This window comes from Trichogramma pretiosum, unplaced genomic scaffold (assembly GCF_000599845.2).
Source record: "Trichogramma pretiosum strain Unisexual culture from Peru unplaced genomic scaffold, Tpre_2.0 scaffold2, whole genome shotgun sequence".
NCBI lineage: Eukaryota > Metazoa > Arthropoda > Insecta > Hymenoptera > Trichogrammatidae > Trichogramma > Trichogramma pretiosum.
In genome coordinates, this window is record NW_019641687.1 from 3,690,518 (window position 1) to 3,712,765 (window position 22,248).

The window sequence follows — 22,248 nt, forward strand, 5'->3', positions numbered from 1 at the left end:
GCTGCATCGATGCACCCGAAGAAGTCTCAAGTGTTCATGGGCATATGTCGTAACGTAACAGACAACGAACGAGTCGGCGACTTCGCAAGGAAATGAAATTCAAGAGAGATTCAGGTTATGCAAAAAAACTATTTGTTAAGTATAAAATATTTCATCGATAAATTGCATGGAGGATTGATCGCGATTATTTTTATGGAACCATCTCCTCTCTCTTTACATAGTTTTATCAATTCTTTATCGGACGAATCGAAAATTAAATATTGTTTTTTTAATTGATAGACTCCTGTCGATGCGAAACTGACGTCGCACAATTTAAGATCTATATATGATTCGATATTTTTATCATGCCTGTGAATTAAACAAACAGAGCAATCGTGTAATTATGATATACCTTCGAATATTTTCATAAGAGAATTTTTTGCGAGAAAAGACAAGTTATAACTTATAATCGCCTTTTAAATTTTATTAGTGCCAATTAAGATCTCGTTTACATATAAATTTTGATTTGGTAAACATTTTTTCCCGGAATGAATTAAATCATCCGCTAAACCAGTCAATGACGTTCTTGGTTTTGCCGTAAATCAGGAATTTCGGGAATTTCCGTTCGGTCAAGTTCATATTATGTTGTACCCGATACAGATGGGCAAACTTTTTGAATTCATCATTGCTACAATTTTTAATTGATTGGATTATTTTTACACGTTTCAATTCTAGGAATTAAAAACGTATTGATTGATGGTTAGAGAAATATGTAGGTGGAATTTGTGAATAAGGAACCGAATCAAAAGTATTCGCATACACATCGTATTAAATGCTATTGAAGTTTATTTCTAGACTCACTAAAATTTATTAAAAATCAAAAAATTTTTACATATCCTATTCTATCACACGTATATTCTAATGTCAAAATTAAACATCGTAATCTAGGGTTTCTTAAAAAAAATCTATATCATGTGTCGAGGCTTCCGATGAAAATCACATGGACATCGATCCTCGATGAGAAGTGGCGAATACCAAACACGAGAATATCATCGCGAAACTTTGAGTTTCAGCGTGATTCCCTCGTAATAAAAATAATCTCGATTCTCGGTCGAAAATGTACAAAATACATGTTTGCCAAACGTCATATTGATTCAAACAATTGATCCGCTTTGATTCGCATTTGAAAAAGTTCAGTCGTAGATGCGTACGAACGTCGTTTTAATATAAAAGCCTAACTATTCGAGTTTGAAGTAATCGTAAAAATTATATAAAAAAAAACAGCAAGGGAAATCGAAGCGGATCAAACTTCGAACTGCTTGTAGGCCGGATGGATGATTTCGATGGCGCCGTTCTTGTTGACTCTGAGCATGCCGTCCTTGTAATGGAGCAGGTCGGTCTTGCGATAGGCGCTCCACATGTTGTAGGCCTGCCTGTAAAAGTCCGGCGGCGCCTCGAAGTCGGCCTCCTGGGCCAGCTGCTGCTGATAGGTCCACTGCTTGGCACCCAGAGCGTGGGCGTACTTCTTCTCCTTCTCGCTGAGCTGGTCGCCCTGCTTGGCCTTGGGCAGGCTCTCGGCCAGGCGCACCTCCCGGCCGGGCAGCTTGACCTTGTCGCGCATCAGCGCCACGAAGTACTTGGTCTGGACGTCGACCAGCGGGAACAGGGCCACGTCCAGCGCCAGACCGACGAAGGCCATCGACGGGTGCTCGCCGTTGAGCATGTACTTGTAGAGCGGCTTGACGTAGTTGTCGTCGATCTTGAGGCCGCTGCTCTCGTCCAGGAAGGGCAGATCGTAGACGTAGCCCGTGCAGAACACCACGGCGTCCACCTTGACCGTCGAGTTGTCCCTGAGGGTGAATATGCTGCCGTTGACCGAGGCCACGCCGGGCACCTGCACGATGTTCAGCGGCAGTTGGCTCTTGATTCTAAACTCACACGGAAGCCGAATATAGAAGTACGTTCTCGCGTATTAGTTCGATCGAAAAAACACTCACCTGTCCTTGTTGTGACTGAGATAGACGCGCCTGGCGTACCTACTGATGTCGATACTGATGTCGATGCCGGACACAGCTGCCCCGAGCACGAGCACATTTTTGCCGGCGAACTCCTGCGGGTACCTGTAGATGTGGCTGTGCATCACCAAGCCCGGGAAGCTCTCGATGCCGGGTATCTGTGGCACTCGCGGCTTCGTGTAGTGCCTGTCCAACAATCGTCACGTACACGATATTATTGCGTTAATTCTTGTATTGTTAATGCGCGATCGTGCGCAGCTTTCACCGATCGCCATCGCGTTACGTAGTTTTTTAATCATTGTCATTCCTCACCCGTTGCAGACGACGACGGCGTTGCAGGTCGTCTCGGCGCTCACGTTGCTGTTGAGGTCTCGGGTCTTGATGCTCCACCTCGTCGTGCGCCAGTCATCGTCGCTGCCTCCGACGATCGGCCTGATCTTTTCCACCAGCGTGTCGAACTTCATGTATCCTCGCAGGTCGAAGTAGTCCGTGTAGTTGCGCAGGTACTGGACGATCGTCTTGTGGCTGACGCAGCTGCGATTCTCACCGGAGAACTGGCGGTAGTCCGGATAAGACATGAGATCCTTCGGCAGGTTCGTTCTGCAAGGATATATCCCACATGGATATCGCGTCCTTCGAATTTTCAACGAGTCGCGGACTCACCTGAGATTGTAGTACATGCTGCTGTGCACGGGCAGATTGTGCTCGTCCAGGTCCTGGCTGTCCGTGTAGATCCACAGTCCGCCGACGTCCGAGTTGCGATCGAAGACGACGATGTCGAACTCGTCGCGATAGTCGGCGAACGCCTTGGCCGCGGCTATGCCCGTGACGCCGGCCCCGACTATGCAGACCTTGCTCCTGCCCCGGCTGGAGCTCGCTGCCGACGCCGCCGCCGCCTCGCCGTTCCACGCCAATTGGAACAGGTAGACGAAGAACAGCAGCAGTTGGATCCCATGGCTCATTGAGCTGGCCCTAAATACAAACCCATTACAATTATGTTACACGATGGATTTATCAATTTTGTACAGCTGTCACTGCCGATCAGCCAACGTCGGTTGTGCAGCTTACATTTTCTTTCGTCGTTATGTGTGACGATTTTCTATACTGTCTCGTGGCACCTGCAGCTTATGCACTTTACCGATTTCTGGTTCTTTTCCTCAAAAGTCTATATCGGCATTTATAAGTACATGCTGTATTGTATGTACAGGTATGTGCCGGCTGCCCGAGCAAAACTGAACTACGTGCTGCTACTTTCGAATTCACGATAATACCCGCAGCAATTAGGAATTGCCGACGATTTTATATTAAATACAGACGTTCGTTGTATCATACATATATATTTACCCGAGGTTAAATATTTAACAACTTTTATTAAGATAAATTGTCGTCGTATAATGTTGATACGTAAATATCGTGTAACGACTGTGTTTGCTATTATGCTTTCTCGATCGACTTTTTTTTCTGCTAATTGATATGGACAAGCGTAACTGCGTTAGACACGCTTGCTTAATTTTATTGGATAGGATTAAAAGATCCGTGAATCAAAATCTTTCCCATACGTAATGGCAACATTGAACTACATAGCCTTGATGGATTACACCTTTAACGTTTTTTGGTGTAACGAGTTGAAAACGCGATTGGCCTTTCGCACCGGCAAGCGTTATTCATCAAAGATTTCGGAGCAATTAGTGGACCAAAACAAGAGCAGTGGACCAGGCAGCTAGACCCGGATATATATCGATCAAAGAATGACAAAATATTCCACCAAATTATTCATATCGATCTTATAATAGCATAGTATAGTATAGTTAATAAATGGGACTCGCCGATCGGCACGTAAACGATGTGCAGGTAAATTATGATATAAAATCGCAGCCAATGTCAATAAACAGGTTCTTTGCTTTCGTCCGGATGATCGGCGCGCGGAGCGTATAAATCTACATAAATCATTGTTTTCCACGGGTGCAGTCCACGCGCGATTGCGCTCGTTGATCGAATCGATATCGCGCGCAGATGCACATAAGCGCACGCATTAATATACACACACACACACATACAAGTATATACACAGCACGTGTAGAAATACAATTAAAAAATCAGCGAGTAATGCCGCTGCTGCGCCTGCGTATAATTCATGTTTATAGGCATTTCGAATTATTGCGATAAAAATAATTTATGGACAATCGTGCGCGAGGACTTTTACGCGGATCTGTTGCTATTGAATACACAGGTGAGATACACATTGGCCGCAACGAACTCCCGCCGCGTCTCCGCCGCCTGCCACAGTCGTCTATTGTCTAACACGAGAGGTACACACACTGCATGTGGTAAATAATAAGATCACGTTCCAGAATCGATGATTGAATCTCGAGTAAATCGTCACTATAATTTGCCGATTACAAGCAGGAAGCTATTACTTATTCAGCTGCAGCTGCAGCCTCGCAACGTTAGCAGCACTGCGCGTCTGCGTGCAGCAGTCCCGATCACGCATAATCTACACATTTGATTTAGCACGCATTATAAATTTGAGTCAGCCGCTTTTTTAATATCCGAGCTTCTGCTAAATTCAAATTTTTTCTATCGAACGGAATAATAATTAATGGCAACCGCACCTACATACTCGCGCACAATCCACGATATTATACTTTGACCGCGCGATGAACTGAACGCAACGATACGATCAGCGCGAGGCGAAGATGGAACAAAAAAAATAAAAAAGGATCTCTTATAAAGATACCCGATCGGCACGTTGGCCGACATAATCAAATCTGCGTCAGTCCAAAATCTCTATTATCGGCACAAACGTGCGCCCACGACACTTTCGGCTTGGCTCGCGGCTCGCGCTTATTATTTTCGCGAGCGCGCGCGAGACAGCGAGGAACGCACAGATACACACACACACACACAGGTACACGGAGAGAGCAACGTATTATGCACACACGTGATAACACAAAAAGCGCAATCTTGGCGATTAACTTGCGGAGCGGTGACGCGCTCGACTCGACGTGCGAATTTTTATGATCGGCGCACCACTGCAGACGACGAAATCGTTAATTCTAATTAATAAATCGGTACGTGATTATTATTTACATTTGATCGTATCACTTGCTACACGTTGCGACACACACTCTCTGGGGTTACACCTGCTACGCGACGTAGCTGTCTCTATCTTTCTGTCAATTGTATCGACGAACTCGATTGCGTGTACTATGTAAGAGAGGAGCTGTCTCGAGAGGTCCGTCGTCGTTCGGTCGAAGGAGGTCCGCTTGCGGTCGGCTCTTGTCCATTACTGCCTCTCGGTCGGCCAAGTCCGCGCCAACGTACGCTGCATATAATATATACACACACAAACGACCCGCTGAGAAAGAGAGAGAGAGAGAGAGAGATGCCGAGCCGATCGTGCGTATAATATACGTGCGTATGCGCGCGTATATACAATATCGTAAATATACACGCACGCGACGCCGATATGAGCATGTATTTGTGCGTATCCTACCGTAAGGCGCGCGTCTCGCGTTGTTTGTATATATATGAATGCGCATATTCAAAACATCATTGAACTTTCACCGCGTGTGTGCATCGTACTACAAGCATACCTTCGTACCCCACCATTGAGAGCGTCGCATCCTTCGATACGCGTTTACCTGCGCTGCAGACTTTTCTGCCTCTGTATGTCTCTCTTTCTCGCAAGTTTTATCGTCTCGCGATGTACATATACGAGTTTGTATTATATACACACAGATACACTTACCGATATCCTCGTTTACGCTCGCGCGTATAATAACGCAATAATACGGGCTGTCGGCGCGAGAGATCGCGACACGATTTCTCGGCGTTACGCGAGTACCGACGCAGACACAGAGAGGGAAAGAGAGAGAGAGAGACCCGCACGCGAAGGGAAAATTATTACTATATGCCATACGCAAACTGGAAAATCGGGTCTTTTTTTGCATCTCCGAGAGGTCTTGTCTCGAGACTCTCGACACGCACCACCGATGGGTCATTGCAACAGCAAAAGTAACAACGACGCGCAAGGCCGAATTTGATCGCCGCGTGTGCCGCGAAATCGTTTTGCGCGCTTCCCCGTAATCGTCCTTGCGATTGCCGGCCGCCGCACTTGGCCGATCTCCCCTCTATTGTTCTCGCACTCGTCATCTTTATAGTACAATGTAAATACACTCTCTTACCTGCCAGCCGCGTCCAGAGAGCCTTGATCTCGATCGTCGATCCGCAGTGACGTATTGAGCTGATCCATGCCGATCACCTTTGGCACCGAAAATCACTCGAATGACGCGCGCGATATAAGATCGGCCCGCACGCAATCTCCACTCGATGACCAACGACGACGACTCGCGAACAACGAAAAAAGACAAAAACTACTTAACTCGATCGACTTGCTCCTGCCGTCACCCGAATCTCTCGTCTCCGCTTCTTTTCGTCAAGCGGCTTATCTCCGTCTCGCCGTTGTCGATCTATCGATCGATATCTTACGTGTAATCACTCGCGGTGCATGTCGTGTAACGCGCGCAACTACACGCGTCAATCTGTGCCTCGACGAGTGTCAAACACGCGTATACCAAACTCGTGGATATTTATAGCTGCTCCTTAATAAGCTGGGAAGCAGCAGCAGCAGCAGCTCTACTTTTCGCCAGGCGAGCCGCAACAATGATTGCAATTGCTATAAAAACTTGTACTCTCGATGTACATGTACGCGGCGGTGACTGCAGCGGCAAAAAGAGAGACAGAGAGAGAGAAATACGTGTAGTTGGAGAGTGAGAGTGATAGCGGTATGAGGAGAGAGAGAGAGAGAGAGAGAGACAAAACACCTGTGTATATAGTTGAACGAGTGTGTTTATTTAGCGTCTGCGCTCGCTCGCAGATTCATTAAGATACAATCACGTCGGTATATAATGCGCGCGAGCTCGCTATAAGGCAGCAGCAGAACTGCACAATTCCGCGCGTTGCACCGCCGCGAGAGTAGACGGATTTTTTCAGACCCATTGCTTAGCATTATAATACTATAGTCGACGATGAGTCAAACACGAGTGGTTTTCCTTGGGACAAGTCTATATCGGATAGGTCCGATAGCTATAAATGCAGCTCTTTATTCCATCTCTCGCTTCTTCTTCCGAGATCGTTTGCCGAAGCCCCGAGTACAGTTGCGAGATCGGTATGCGTCGTGCTTGCCATAATCGAGCTGCTGCGACGACTGCACGTGATAAACTCAGTCCTCGATCCATCGCAGCGATATGCTGCCCTGAATATGTCTATATAGATGCGCTATTATACACGTATAGCACAAAATATACATACTCGAGCTCACGTACACACAATTGCCATGAACCTTGAGTAATTAGACGATTGTTGCGCGAATGGAAAATATGTGTCTGTGTGTATGTTACGGCAGGATGTATGCATTATAGATATGAGCGTGGAAGATCGTGTGTATGCGTCGAGCTTTTTAATAGCGTATAATGCACATCGCCGCTGGAACAATAAATATTCCATGCGATGATTCATCCGACACCAGCGAGAAAGAGAGAGAGAGAGAGAGAGAGAGAGATTGTTGTTTGTTCCAGGATCGCCTTCTAGTTTTGCTTACACATGTGCACGCGCCGCAATCATCTCCTTTTTCTGCGTCAAATTGTATTTATTTTTATTTTTATTTTTTCGTCCGACGATCGGTGTCATCGACATTACGAGCGTCAGAGAGTGGGGTTTTTTTGCTGCATCGATACGGAAGTTTCGAGTCCGATCATATAATTTCTCGATTTGTCTCTTTCGTTTTTATTTTATATTATGTTTGCCATTGAAACGAGAGACTGGACGATGCGAGTTATGCAAAATACATAACTCGTCGGAAAAATCGTTGACATCTCGTTGCAAAAATACGATACATATTACATACATATACGCTTAATTTACGCCAACATTGTAACGAACTTAGCATCTTATCTCGTTGACGTTATCAGCTCAGCGCTTTGGATTAACACGATTCTGACTTATAACATTCACCGGAATCGTATTAGTCGCCACTTCTCTCCTTCTTTCTCTTTCACTGTCGCGAAAAATTTTGTTTATGACTTTTGGAAGGAGCATTTTTTCACGTAGTATACGTGCATTGCCCGACAGTTGCATAAGATAATATGCTAATTATGTGATTTTTTGTTCGTTAACATCGATATCGTTTAGCTCTGACGCCAAACGTGTACGCACAAAAACTTGCGCGTGGCTAAAAGCGCTCGAAAATTAGATTCGATAAAATGGAAATCAGAGTGCGGAGCTCGCTCAACATTGCTTGGACCAGACTCGATCGAGTATGTATTTTTTTTCTTATTCGCAATCTTACAGTATTAAGTGAGCGGTTACACCAAGCTAATGTGGGCTAATCTCATTCAATTTTCGCGGATGTTTTCTTTTCTTAAAAGCTGTATTATTACTCTAGCTTAAACTTTTTAGAAATGAAATTTTAAGAAAAAAATGTTCGAATCGAGTAAAATCTAATTATATTTATTTTTATCACGACGTTAAATATTTACAAAAAGTGAAACATAATGAATTGTCATCGCTGCTTATTAGGTACGTCAAATAAAAAGCGATTTGGAATGATTGATCGGTGTAGTGCGATGCAGAGGCCCCTCACTTGGGGTTGACGATGGTGGGCTTGCCGTTCTCGTCGATGCGCAGGTCGCTCTCCTTGTAGTGCAAGACCCTGGCCGTGCGATAGGCGTGCCACATGGCGTAGCCCTCGCGATAGTAGCCGGGAATGGGCTCGAAACCGGCCTCCTTGGCCAGGGCGTCGTTGTAGTCCCACTGAGCGTCGCCCAGGAAGTGAGCGTATCTCTGGCGTCTGCCGTTCAGTTCCGTGTCCTTCATCATGATCTCCTTGCTCGGTAATTTGAACTCGTCGCGGAGAAGAGCCACAAAGTATTTTGCCTATAAGAATGACACAAGTTGCGTGTTAAGTTGCAATTGAGTAATTTAAAACATGTTCAAAAGTCAGATCGATAATTACCTGAACGTGGAACAAGGGGAAGTGGACTACGAGCAGAGGTAGTCCAACGAAGGCCATGGACGGGTGTTCGATGTTCACCAAGTGCTTGTAGAGCGGATAGACTTGATTGTCGATGACTTTGATGCCGCTGCTCTCGTCCAGGAATGGATAAGTGAAGGTGAAGCCGGTGCAGAAAATGAAGGCATCGGCAGTGATGGTCGTGCCATCCTTGAGTGTCAGAGTATTGCCATCGACGGCGACCACCCCGGAAACTTGCTCGACGTTAGCGGGCAGTTCGCTCTTGATTCTGAAAAAGGCGTCAATGTATAAAGTCGTGATTTTTACCGCACTCGAATATCGCGCATCGACGTTTAATTGTAACTCACCTGTCTTTGTTGTGACTGAGGTAGACCTTTTGGGCCGTCTCGGCGACTTCGATGCTGATGTCGGTGCCCGACGCCGAGGCGCCGAGTACGGCTACAGTCTGTCCGGCAAAGTCCTCGGGCTTTCTGTAGGTGTGACTGTGCAGCACGCGGCCGGGGAACGTCTCCATGCCGGGGATCGAGGGTATTCTCGGATTGAAGTAGTGGCCGTTGCCGATCATCAGGGCGTTGCAGACCGTCGTCGATTTCGTGTTGTCGTCGAGGTTTCTGGTGTGCACTTTGTAGGTCGTGCTGTGCCAGTCGCCATCACCGATTACCGTTTCGACCTTTTCGACCAGTGTGTGCAGCTGTGTGCCCGAGAAGAGAGAGAAAAAAAAATTGAATTATAGCATTGCTGAGTGACTGATGAAAGCGACAGTTCCAACTGCTCTTTACCTGAATGTACTGGTGTAAATTGAAGTGGTCGGTGAAGTTTTGTAGATAGGCCAAGACGGTTTCGTGCTTGACGCAGCTTCGCTCTTCGCCGAGGAAATCTCTGTAGTCTGGGAAAGCCATGAGTTCTTTTGGCAGATTAGTCCTAAAACACAACAATTAACACTTTATTATTAAGAAAATCGTTTTTTCGCATAAAAAGGTCAAACAAAGTGGAAACTCACCTGAGATACTTGTACATGCTCGTGTGTATGGGCAGGCCGTGCTCGTCGACGTCGACGCTGTCCGTGTAGTTCCACAGGCCACCGACGTAGCTGTTCTTCTCGAAGACCACGAGGTCGAACTCGTCCGGGTACTCGGCTACGTGCTTGGCCGAGGCCAGACCCGTGGCACCAGCTCCGATCACGCAGACCTTCTTCTTCGGTGGGAGCGCCGACGCCTCGCTACCGAGCACTGCATAGTGCAGGAAAAGTACGATCAAGCCGTACCTGAACATTTTCGATGTCGTCTCGAATCGTCGTCGAAGCTAAGCTTGCGATGTTACTGTATCACTACAGCTGTAACTACTGTTTGATTCGTATTCGAGAATCGAATTATATATAGCAACGAGCCGAGAGTAGTTCTGTAAACATGGAAGTACGGAGAGCTTGCACAGATTAATTGATGAGAAAAATGGCGGCTTTTTGTCAAATCACTGCGATAAATATATGCATGCGCTTTTTCTTATTCATATTGTCGCCGATATAGATATATATGTGTAATCTAGAAGTTTAAACAGACCGTCGAGTAGTCACGATCATATGTTCGTTGTCGTTGCGTCATACACTCAACACATATATCTGAGAATAGTGAATATAGATACTTTGTATCTATTATGGGCTACACACGTGTTATAGTAAGTGTGAAGCTGCGCGCGACGCGCGGGACGTATGTCACATTCTACACTTAAAGAGCAAATACACGAGATTTTACGAATTTGACATTTTTTTCTCTCGCCTCACGATGAATTGTCAATTCGATCGTACGCGTATATCCCGGAACACACGCGTGATATTATTTTATCGTATGGGGTGACTTTTTTACGATAATGTATGCGTGTAAAGGGCCGTGTAACGATGAGTCGGGAATTTTTCGGGACTCTTATGATTGGCAGCTGCTGCTATGACATATAATTCATATTTTCAATCGTTGCTTCACCAAGAAGATGAGGGTTGAAAGATATGAAATTAGAGAATTTACGATGTAAAATTCATGAACTTGTATGATCTCAGATTTTTGAGAAAATTTACATGTCCAAAGTTAAACAAGATTTTATGAAAAAACGTGATTTTATTGCGATTTTTCACGGGGAAATAATTTAAGACCTTATGTTTGAATTATGAGTAACGAGGCCTAGACTTAAAATAATGATGATTGAAATTGAAAAATAATTTTATGCGCACTGAATGGTATCTGAAACTCAAAATTGCTCAATTAAAGAACGATGTGTTTTTGAAAAAAGTCCTGTAAAAACTTTAGAACTATTCAGATTTTTTCGAAACTTTAACTAGATTTTTTTTATTAATTCACGTATTTTTATGTATAATTTCCTATTTAATGATATTTCCATACTTGACGCAATGTTAACTTCAACCCCCACGTTTTAAGGCAACACCTACGTAGTTTTTTGTCTACACAATGTTATAAATATTATAAATATATGTATTATTGTCATTTTCTTATATTTTTTAACAAAACAAGCAAAACATCGAAACGAGGAATTGAATAAAAGTAAAAGAACCTCTTCAATATGAAATACATTGACAAATGTAAGATTTTTAAATTTCAAATGCAACTCTGAATTATTATTTGTAATTACAGATTATGGTATGTCTGCTACTTCAGCTCACAAAGTGTCTTTACCTTTAGCATTTACCCTTTCAATACCTAGAGACCCTAACTTTGACTTATTTTTCCACGCATTATTTTTTTACAAAACCATTATTAAATTAATGTAAAAATATCATACATAATGGGATTTTTATCGCTCTATTCAAATCTGGCATCAGATTTACGATATATGCCACTGTTTTAAAAATACATTTGTTTAAACCAAAAAAAACGTAGTTTTTGAACATTTGTCTTCAAAATGATCGTATTGCGTATTCGGATCGGGTTAAAACTCTGGATCTGGTGACATATAGGCCTATACTAAAACTTAGTGGCGTTGATTCATCCAGATTCAAGATGGTAGCCACAGAAACAGCAGATTATAGCCGACAATTTAAAAAAAGCTTTGGTATTTTTTTACTTGGTAAGAATGGACTCTATGAGAAAATGTTATAGAACAAAAACTGCTTAGAATTGATAAAGAACATGTGTGAATTTTTTTAGAATTTTTTGGATGATTTTGGAAATTTTTATAAAATGGCCATTTCCAAAATTATCCTAAATCATCCGAAAAATTCTGAAAAAATTCACCCGTGTTTCTTTATCAATTCTAAGCACTTTTTGTTCTTTAACATTTTTTCGTAGAGTCAATTGTTAGCGAGTGAGAAAATCTCATAATATTATCGGCTAAAAGACGATACGACACATGTTATAATTAATGCCCATAGAAGTGTGCCGCTTTGCTGATAATTCAATAGTTACTTATTTTTATTAGCCAAAACCGTAAGGAGAAATAGTCTAAATGTTGATAACGATTTGAACGAAAAATGGAGGGATTCAAATCCTGTCTTTTTTTCAATATCAGCCGTCGTTTCATCATTATCACAGAGTTTTCTAACTCCAGTTATATAAGTCTACGATTCTCTTTTTCGTTTACAATCAAAGTCAAAATGAAATACACCCACCTAATTGAAGATAAACACTGTTTGACTGACATTACTTATAGAATTATTTCTACTTTGCCACTTGCAGTTTTTCAGATGAATGTGCTCGCCATCTAGTGGTGGTTTATTACTTGGAAAAGATTAAATTTTTATTTTTAGATCATTTAAAATTTTCTGAATACTCTTAACATAATTTATAACAAAAAAATGGCTAAAAGTAAGCCAATTTATACACTAAGAAAAAATTTCATATTTCATATTTCATTAAATTAATGAAATAAATAAATAAAATTAATAAAATTATGATTACTTCGATGAAATATTTGATTGGCAGACATACCAAGTAAACATTTCACTCAATTGACAAAATGCTTCATTGTTAGGACTACTTGATTCATCAAGTGGATGAACTTAGTTTCATTCAAAATATTGTTACGAAATATTTTATCAATACAACGAAATTTTTAATTGATTTTACAAAAAATATCATTTCTAAAATCAAATTGTATTGCAAATAATTAAATTATTTTGACAATTCAATTATATGTCGTGTATTATTATTAAAATTAATAGTTTGCTTCTATTAAATATTTTGTAAATTTTGATAGAATATTTCATAGAAACAATGGAATTAATCAATTGATTGCCCGCGAAGAAATTATTTCATTGAAACAATGACGCCTTGGTTGATCGGGCCAAATATTTTTCGCAGTGTACTCTTTCGTTTCTTACGGGGCTGATTTGATTCCATTCATAAAACGTCGATTTTTTCTCAATTTGTATTTTATAATGTAAAACTACTTTACTAAAAATATAAAAAAATTGACCAGAAAACCATAAAAAATAAAGCAAAGAAAAGACGATAGAAGGGTTTTTTCACCACGTAGTAAGAGTCGGGATACACAAAAGTCTCTTTAACGCCGAAAAAGCGTCTCAGCCGGACTTAATACCAAATTGTAAAGGGAGCCACAATTTACGTACTTGCGATGCAGTCGCGATGCGCCGCATGAATATATAGAGTTGTATATGTATGGCATACAGAGTCGCTCGTACGTGCACACGCGGCCGCGGTATTGCGCAACATCGGCACTTTTCTTTGTCGTGATCTCTTCGCGTATCAAGCTCATCTGTGTCAAGATCGCCTTGGCCACAATTAAAATATTACAGGAAAGTCTCTCTATATTGTATGTGCTTTTGAATCGATGCTATATTGTGAAATGCACGTGCGATCGCTGGAATAATATTGCGTAATACTATCCTATGGGCAAGAAGATGCATCACCTTTTTATAAAATCACTGTACATTAAAATCCAACGCATTCGATATTTAGCCATAAGATGAATCGAGTAAGCATATCGATCCGAGATCGAGATGATGAGATTGATCGGATTCGATAAGGTGACGATTCCGCTTTGGACGTCACGCGCTCGATGCGTAGAAATTCGATTTTGCTCGTCCGCGCGCGCACGATCGTTCACGGTCGTTCATGCCTATAAAGTAATTAGATGTATGCATCGTCACAATTGCGCGCGTACATGGAACTATGGTTTATTCGTGAGAAGAGCTCATGTATAGCATTGAGAGCCCACTGCCGTGCACGCGCCTGGCACATACAACTTATATCAAACGCGTGTATACTCGCGCTACTACGCGGTTATTCGTGTTTTTTATATATGATTGACGTTGAATGGCGAGACTCCGGTGCGGCGAGAGAAACATTTTTCGCACGCGCCTCTCATAACTTATATGTTGAATTAACTTATGATGATATTATGTACTGCTCGTCGCGCGGCAGTGGACTGGCCGCGGCCGCAGGAGAAACAATCTATTATTAAACGCATAGAGTCATGTGTACCGCGCGTTTGTGCAGCCAGCGCCGGTCTGAGCCTTTTTTATTTATTCCTCGCGCCCGAAACGACCATAATTATCGTCGTCGTTACGGCCGCCTGCCGATCGTTGTTGTATTACATTACACATGATCGCCGAGGCTCAATTGTCGATCGCTTAATTAAATTTGCTCCACACGTCGATCGCTCGATCGCTATCCGTATTATATTATACGCGCTGCACACAGGTGAGTGAGTAAACCGATTCTTTTTTACATAATTCTTCCCGATGCGTTTCGACATCGCCTCATATTATGAGCCTTTCGCAATGGTAGATTCAATACTGATGTTGATACAGTAACATCTGTTCAATCAACTCGTAGCAGTACTTCGGGTTATATAGAGCTCCGGTCCCACATGATCGATTCGTTATGTGCAACTACTAGCCAAGACAGATTTGACACGTAACCTCGCGACCTCAGACCGGCTGTACCACAAGGGTAAGTGTGTCAAAATTTTACTTCTCAACTTCCATGACTCTCGCTTACTCAATGATTTTTTCAATTCAATAGCATATACAACTTGGAGATCATGGCATCACTCAGATCCATCATACTGTGCTTTTTGCTGATCGCTCTACCTTTGTAAGTACAACAACAATAAATCCACGCAACAATGCCTTCTCTTTTTCTCTCTCTTTCTGATCGTCCGGTAACTCGAATTGTTTCTATATCGCTTGATATTTCGCTTCAGTGCGCTAGCCATTTCTTGCCGAAATTGTGGACAATACTGCGGACAATGCCAATACGGCTATAAATATTCGCAAACTTGCCATTTCGATGTTTGCGCCAAGGTATGCTCTTAATTATTACTCTACCACTTTGTCTATCGAAAATGATAATAAATTATCAAGAAAATACATTGATGACCAAAATTATTTCATTTAGAAATAATAATCGAACCAAAGTATGTAGGGGGTAAAATATTTTTTCCAATTGTAAAGAAACGTAAAGCGTTTTTTGTGATGATGCCTATGTGTACTTTTTTATTTTTCGATATTTTTTATCTGTATAAATAATCACGTGAAATACTTTGTGTCATCAAACTTCTTGTTTCAAGTACAAGTGAAGATCTTTGTCATTTGAGATTTATTAATTCTCTATTTTTAGGCACCTGGGCAGTATTGTAATTTGATTGATTCTACTGACGGTCTTTGCGCTGCGGGCACGACGTGCCTTAATAATAGATGCCAATTTGCACCTGCAGTTTACCGCATAAATCGTAATAGAATATAACCATTTTTTGTAATAAAACCAACACGAGTCATTATTTATGTATATAATTGTTCAAAACTTGCAATAATAATTATTATAACTGTTTGTATCAAAGTATAAAGTCGACGTACACCAATGAAATATTACTTGCTTACTTACTCACCCACTTAGTACTTTAGTATATTCTATCTAAAAATCTTTATAGCAAAAATGATCGTTCACACTTTCATAGTCACAAAAATGTCAGAAAAATGAATTACTTAATTGAACTTAAAAGATAAGCGACATGACAATGGAATTTGTTTGTCGCTCAAAATAAATTTTTTACGCAATGAACAAATCAATTTAACACTTGGTTAAGTCAAAAAATTAATTTGATTCGTGTGTGAGATACTAATGACATTAATTATTATTGTTATTAATATTATTTTAAATTATTCCATTTTGTACAACCGATAACGAGTCAAGCACAGCTGCAATCGTGGTTGCCATCGTGTAGGTACCATATATTTTATCCATGACACAAGATTCACACTTTTTTCCGGTGTTTGTCATTTTTACATTTTTTAATTTTTTTTAATTAAAACCCGCAGCTATCATTAAAATTATTAACTTCATTGAGCTATTAAAATTTTATGAACGAGCTGGCTTATCGGTATGAGATTTGTGATGCACTTTTGTTCCTTCTGATTGCTTGTTCACTCGATGAGGCTTTTCATTATCATTCTTACCACTCTTATGTTGCTGTGGCTGTTTTTGTTGTTGTTGTTGATGTTGTTGTTGCTGTTGTTGATAATGTTTATTTTGAGGCTTAAAGTTACCAGGTGGATTTTGATTTTGTTGTTGATGATTCGGAGGGTTATAAGGACGAGGCAAATTTTGATTTTGAGGCAGCACATTCAGTAGGGTTTGTAAATCAACTGAAAGATTAATACTGATGTTGGATGCAGATTGTTGTTCCACTGGTTTGTTGAAATTTTTCGGTTTAGGAATGAATTTTTTCTCGTGAGTGCTGGCTTGGCTTGTGCCAGCTGCTGGTAAACTCGGCGTTTGTCCCGGTGCTTTCTGTATAGATTTGAACGATATACTGCGTCATTCTCACGAATCTAAATTTCAATATGTATGGAATAATTTACCTGAACATGGGAGGTGTTGGGCTTGGGGTGGTGATGATGCTGCTGCTGCGAGGTGCTTGGTTTATGATGATGTTTTACAGGCAGCCTCGGACCGTTATGCACGATATTTGTCACGTTCACTTGATTGGAAACTTTCTGCGACCTGTCGAGCACTTTGTGAGCTGGCTTTGGCCGAGGCTTGTCCGGCTTGGCTTGGTCTGCAGTCGGTGCCGCCGACTTACCTTTGGATTCGGACTCGGATTTTTTCATTTTGGACTTTTAACTTTGGTTCAAAACAAAAAAAAAAAAAAAACATACACAAAAGTGTCAAACGCGACTGTCGATTTTATCGACGCACTGAACTCGGCACTGGCCCTCGATGCCCGAGAGCTAGCTGGCCATTGTTGTCGCTCGAGCTCGAGTGCTGTGTAGCTGCGATAAGATAAAAACAGCACTATATTGGCGTCGCTACCGCCACCGTCGTCGCTGCACATAATACGGCCCGTGTGGAGTCGTATTCTTTTTTCAAGCTGATAATTCGCCTGGAGGCTCAGATGGCTATGATATTATTATATACACGTATTGTGTATATACGTTGGTCGTGTCACGGGGGAAGTCCAGTACGCGAGTAAGAATGTCTCGGTATAAGCTCGGCCGTAAGCTGTAAGCTTGGTCAGCAGCAGCAGCAGCAGCTCTGCAATATGCTGACGACGACGCCCGTGCGAATGCACAGATTGAATTAATTAAAAGTAAAAAAGGCACGCACGAATCTTTTCGCGATTCGCGGTAAAAAAATATAACGCGTGACACATCGGACTATCGGGATTACGCGTCAAGAATTAATGTCTCGAGACGAGCTCGCGTAAAGCACGCGATAAACGAAAAATCGAAGGAACGATTTGCCAAAGTATGAGCTTCATTACGAGGATCGAATCATCCTTAAAATCTGACGCGGGTCGGGATAACGTCTAAAAATCGTAAAAGTTGACCCACATCCTCGATCGCGCATATTACATGCGGATATCATTGGAAAAAGTGTCATCGATCGCTCGTTACTATTATATCGCGCAACAAATTGTCGCGTCGCGGCATCGAACGCGGAGATGCTTATCGGCAAGGTCCTATCGTGTATACAACATTACTCGCTCTGTGTTTCTCGATTCGGGCGCGCAAAAAGCTGCATTTCGTCGTGGCGTAACACAGGCGCCGCGCGACTTTGACGCAAGAGCCAGCAGTAGCGTACGTATATATCTAGCTCTATCCACGCTATATATACGTATATATACGCGCTACGATACGTATACGTAGATATGTATGCAATATGTGCAGTGTGCATAGTGTATAGCTGTGTGCTGCAGCTCGACTCGACTCGACTCGTCGTCGTGCAGTGAGCTCGACGAGGGGTGGCGCGCAACCCCCGTCTCTCTGCTGTACGTACACTACGGCTTGGCTCGCGAAGCTTGCGCTCTGCGTAGTGCTGCTGCTGCTGCTGCTGCTCGAAACTGTAGCCCTCTCGGGTGCCACCACCCCACCCCATCCGACTGCTGCTGCTGCTGCTGCTGCTGGCTCTCTTTTTTACTCGAGTTTCGCGAGAACAAAGTCAGTCAGTCAGTTAGTGCGCCGCCGACCAGTACAGCGCGTTTCTGCGTGTTTGCCGAGTATACATAGATATATATAAATATACACACATATACACACTTGCGAAAACGCATACACACCTGAGTATGTATATTGTACCTTCGTGCACGTATACACACACACACGCGTATACGCGCGCATCGCTGATCGAGTATAGATATACGTTTCTATTCTAGGCACATAATACAAGAGTCGCGCGCGCGTTCGGCGCTCACCTGTCTATGTGTGTGTGTGAACGTACGTGCACGATGCGTACAATTTCCCTCGGTGCGCTAGTTTATATATGCCTGCCACGAGCTGCACAAATGCACTACTCACTTTTACGGGGTTACATATAGAGTCTCTCTCTCTCCCCCCGTGCTTGTGCCTCGGCCTCGTGACCTTTATTATATATCGTTACTCTATTCTCTGTGCACCTTCGTTACATACATAAAAGCGCGAGCGCGACGAGTTACACAAACACACATTTGCCTCTGTATACGGTATGTGGGGGTGCTGCACCGCGACACGATTACCGAGTCTCGCGCGCGTACCCCGACGTCTTTATATTATTTAAACGCTCGCGTTTATTAATACGTTGCTGTGTGCTTGAAAAATGTTGTGCTTTCCTTTTCTCTACTCGATAATTCGCGTTGACCGCCTTTGCTTCTACCCTACTAAGGGATAATAATAATTTCTACGAGAGCCAAAAGTGATCCGATGGTGTACGGAAGTGTGCCGTGTGATCGTGTCTCTGATTTCACAAGTGCTGATCTCCTCGACAATTACAAGTGATGATCAATTTCCCATCTCTTTTCGTGCTTCTCGTGTTTATTTGGACGAAAGATCGGCACGTAAAAAAGTAATGATAAATAAATAAATTGTGCGGAAAAAAGTGTCGTTCGTAAGAGATTGCGGTTGGTGCTTGGTGGTGCTGATCGACTCGCGCGAGCTTGCGCAAGCTCGCCCCGAGCTGTGTTGTGCGCGCCTGCCACCGAATCGACGCAGAGATACAGCCGTATGTGTACCGATTCCCATATGCCTCATTTTATCCCTTACGACCGTTTGGACTGATTTTCCGACTAACCTTTCCCCACGCTGTAAGCACGCTCGAGTTACTTTTCTACGAAGCCTTCCCTTTTTCCAACGAATGATTTTTGATTGCATGAAATTTCGAAGCGACGCGGACACACGAGCGCACTTCCGAGTACAGCATTCAGATCTCTTCTGACGATTCGTATATTCCCGAAAGTTTTTTTCGGCTGCAACGGGCAAAGTTTCGAGCCCGGACTCGATCGGGTGTGTATGATCGATCGAAATCAATGCTTGCGAGCGGTGGTGCATTCAAATTTCAAGAACTTCGCGCGATGACGGTCTCTTTTGCATTTGGCTCGAGTCCCGATTTTGCTGTTTAACAATTTGCAAAAAAATTTTTAATGAAGATTGTTTTTTCGTTTCGTGCACTTGGGCATATATAAGCGATATCAATAAATTATCTATAAATGCACGTACACTCATGTATGCATAAATATCGATATCAATAATACATGTGTTTATGCGTATCGTATAGTACCTACATAAGTGTAAAGTGAATATTATATGACTGACTAATTATACGTAACACACGCACACACGACTAATATGGTTCAACAGCAGCTGCAGCAGCCCATCGGATCAACGACTAAAGTGTAAAACATCCCGAGATAGTATCGAGAGGCCAACTTGAAAACGGTAAGTGTGTGTGTGTGTATATATCTTTTTTCGTTTCGCTAGCAAATTGTCGGTTTCTCAAACCGAATGACCCTTAACTCTGGCGGCGATACAAGCGTTTGTCAAATAGGCAGAGATCGTGCCCGTATTATTGTATAGCGAGTGTGTGTGTTCGCGGCGGCCACACATCACAACACACGTGCACTTGAAAATTTTTGATAGTCTGCCAGGTGCACGACGACGACGACGACGACGTGGAAGCTCGAAGAGCGACTATATTATGAGAGCTCGAGCCTCGTGTGTTTATGCACGATCTCGACAGCACGAGCGAATATACATACGCGTATAGAGCAGCAGCGGTAGGCGAAAAACACGCGCCCGTGACACCGATTACCGTAATAGCCGTAATGCACGTATGTATATTGCACTTCAATACGCGCGGCGGATCGAACATGCGTCATCCGCGCCTGGCGATATGTATAACGTACGTACACCTTTGAGTGCATACGAAGGCGAGCTTTCACGCGCTCGGCTCATTTTTCCGATTAATCGGCCCCAACAAAGCGTTATAGGGTCAAGCTTTTTAATTATCTTATCACGTGTATTTCGTATGTGTTACTTTTTTATTATTTTACCCTTCTTCCTTAGATGTCTTCGATACTATAAGAAAGTCGTCAGACGATTATTAGAAAATTCGTATTCAAATTTGTTTAAACGCTTCAATCAATTGAGGCTTGAAATTATTTTATTTCTAAAATCTTTACTTGAAAAGTAAGCACTTTGCGTAAAAAGCTTATACGTAAAAAACTCGAATAAAAATTCTCCAATAAGTAGTCAATCGGTGACTTTTAATAACCTAAATTGCGACAAATAATTTCAAACTGTGATTTGACTTATACAATTATTTTTACTTTGCCACTTGCAGATTTCCATATAGAAGTACTCGCCATCTAGTGGCAAAATCTGGTTTTAATTGAAGATTGAATTCTCATACATTCTTTGAACAATTTCAATCAAAATGTTTAAATTTATGTATAGAATTAAATATTCATTATTCAATTTTAAATTAAAATTAATGTATGTTACAACATTTTCATGAATTATTTGTGTGTTTCATATATACATTGATTTTCAATGAAGACTTCATATAAAAGTACATTCAAAATTCAGAATCAGTTACTTTAATTCTAATGTTTGATTTTACGGAAAATATTTTTTTTTCTTTCAAACAGTGTATACTTGTTAAAACTCGCGTTGCGCATTTATATAAATATATATGGCAGTACGTATACGATATATATCATTACCGCCATCGTGGTAGTTCATCGCGGTGACGTATTACGAAACTTTCGAAGGTTTTTGTGCACAGTAGGTACACCAGCGGAAACTTTGGCCGATGATGCATCGGTGGTCGTTTTTTCTTTTGCTCCTCTCGCTCTCACAGTGGCTGAATTAAAACGATGGCAAATCGATACGACGGGCTTAAGATGCAATTTTTCGCGATATAAAGCACGAATTCTCAACGAACTCCGGTGCAGGAAGTAAATTATACATTTACGCGTGGGAGATTTATTTAAAGAGCCCGGATTTAATTAAGTGCAATGTCGCCATTCCGTGTATGCGCGTAGCCACGATGGCAACGACGACTGCGCGAATGCAGAAATATTACACTTTGCTCCTCTTTACATTGGCTGCCTTCTTTTTTTTTTTCATCGCTCATTATAGGATTTTATGCTCGGTCGTGTGCGCGTGGCGCAAAGTACAAGAAAAGTGCTGCGCGCGTACGAGCTAAAGTTTTATATATTCTCAGTAGAATAATGCTGCGCACAGTCAGCCGACGCACGCGCGCTTTTTTTCCTGTGTCCGCGCCCTCCTTCTTTTTTCGCCGCGAGAGAGATATAAGAAAAATTTTTCCCATATTACTTGGACGCGTGTGTATACACTGTACTACGCACTCAACAGTGAAAATATTAAAAGACGAAATGAATTTTTATATCGTTGCGAGCTAGGTGGGGCGTGCGCGAAAGGAAAAAATATAGAGCGCGCATGCACACGACCGCGCAACGAGAGAACGCGCGCGCGGAGACACA

The 22,248-nt window shown here is 42.4% G+C and overlaps 4 protein-coding genes across 10 annotated transcripts in view; 1 reads left to right on the top strand and 3 right to left on the bottom strand.

Annotated features, from left to right (window-relative positions):
* Positions 1 to 802: 802 nt before the first annotated feature.
* Positions 803 to 6,908, bottom strand: LOC106658662 (flavin-containing monooxygenase FMO GS-OX-like 4). Of its 3 annotated transcripts, none has more exons than XM_014380713.2 (5): positions 6,182 to 6,908; positions 2,658 to 2,966; positions 2,307 to 2,594; positions 1,977 to 2,180; positions 803 to 1,907 (listed from the first exon to the last, which is right to left on the bottom strand). In XM_014380713.2, exons 1-5 carry the CDS (start codon positions 6,247 to 6,249, stop codon positions 1,283 to 1,285), a joined length of 1,494 nt encoding a protein of 497 aa, XP_014236199.1. In that variant the 5' UTR covers positions 6,250 to 6,908; the 3' UTR covers positions 803 to 1,282. The 3 variants fall into 3 exon arrangements, with proteins under 3 accessions (XP_014236199.1, XP_023317171.1, XP_014236201.1); XM_023461403.1 differs by lacking the exon at positions 6,182 to 6,908 and adding an exon at positions 5,085 to 5,375; XM_014380715.2 differs by lacking the exon at positions 6,182 to 6,908 and adding an exon at positions 3,063 to 4,784.
* Positions 6,909 to 8,489: 1,581 nt separating this feature from the next.
* LOC106658664 (flavin-containing monooxygenase FMO GS-OX-like 2) lies at positions 8,490 to 10,389 on the bottom strand. The gene is made up of 5 exons (XM_014380716.2): positions 10,028 to 10,389; positions 9,807 to 9,948; positions 9,375 to 9,718; positions 9,010 to 9,295; positions 8,490 to 8,930 (listed from the first exon to the last, which is right to left on the bottom strand). Exons 1-5 carry the CDS (start codon positions 10,297 to 10,299, stop codon positions 8,634 to 8,636), a joined length of 1,341 nt encoding a protein of 446 aa, XP_014236202.1. The 5' UTR covers positions 10,300 to 10,389; the 3' UTR covers positions 8,490 to 8,633.
* A 5,933-nt stretch (positions 10,390 to 16,322) lies between these two features.
* LOC106658821 (probable serine/threonine-protein kinase samkC) lies at positions 16,323 to 17,262 on the bottom strand. Its single transcript, XM_014380946.2, has 2 exons — positions 16,853 to 17,262; positions 16,323 to 16,781 (listed from the first exon to the last, which is right to left on the bottom strand). The coding sequence occupies exons 1-2, from the start codon at positions 17,099 to 17,101 to the stop codon at positions 16,350 to 16,352; spliced, it is 681 nt and encodes a 226-aa protein (XP_014236432.1). The 5' UTR covers positions 17,102 to 17,262; the 3' UTR covers positions 16,323 to 16,349.
* A 1,186-nt stretch (positions 17,263 to 18,448) lies between these two features.
* The window catches only part of LOC106658643 (glutamate-gated chloride channel), a 124,459-nt gene continuing 120,659 nt past the window's right edge, over positions 18,449 to 22,248 (top strand). The window contains exons 1-2 of one of the 5 annotated variants that reach the window (XM_023461342.1): positions 18,449 to 18,489; positions 20,102 to 20,179. The gene's annotated coding sequence lies outside the window, so the exon portion shown is untranslated. Of the gene's footprint in view, positions 18,554 to 18,784; positions 20,180 to 22,248 lie in introns of those variants that run through there. The other 4 variants (XM_023461338.1, XM_023461341.1, XM_023461339.1 and 1 more) reach the window with 4 other exon arrangements.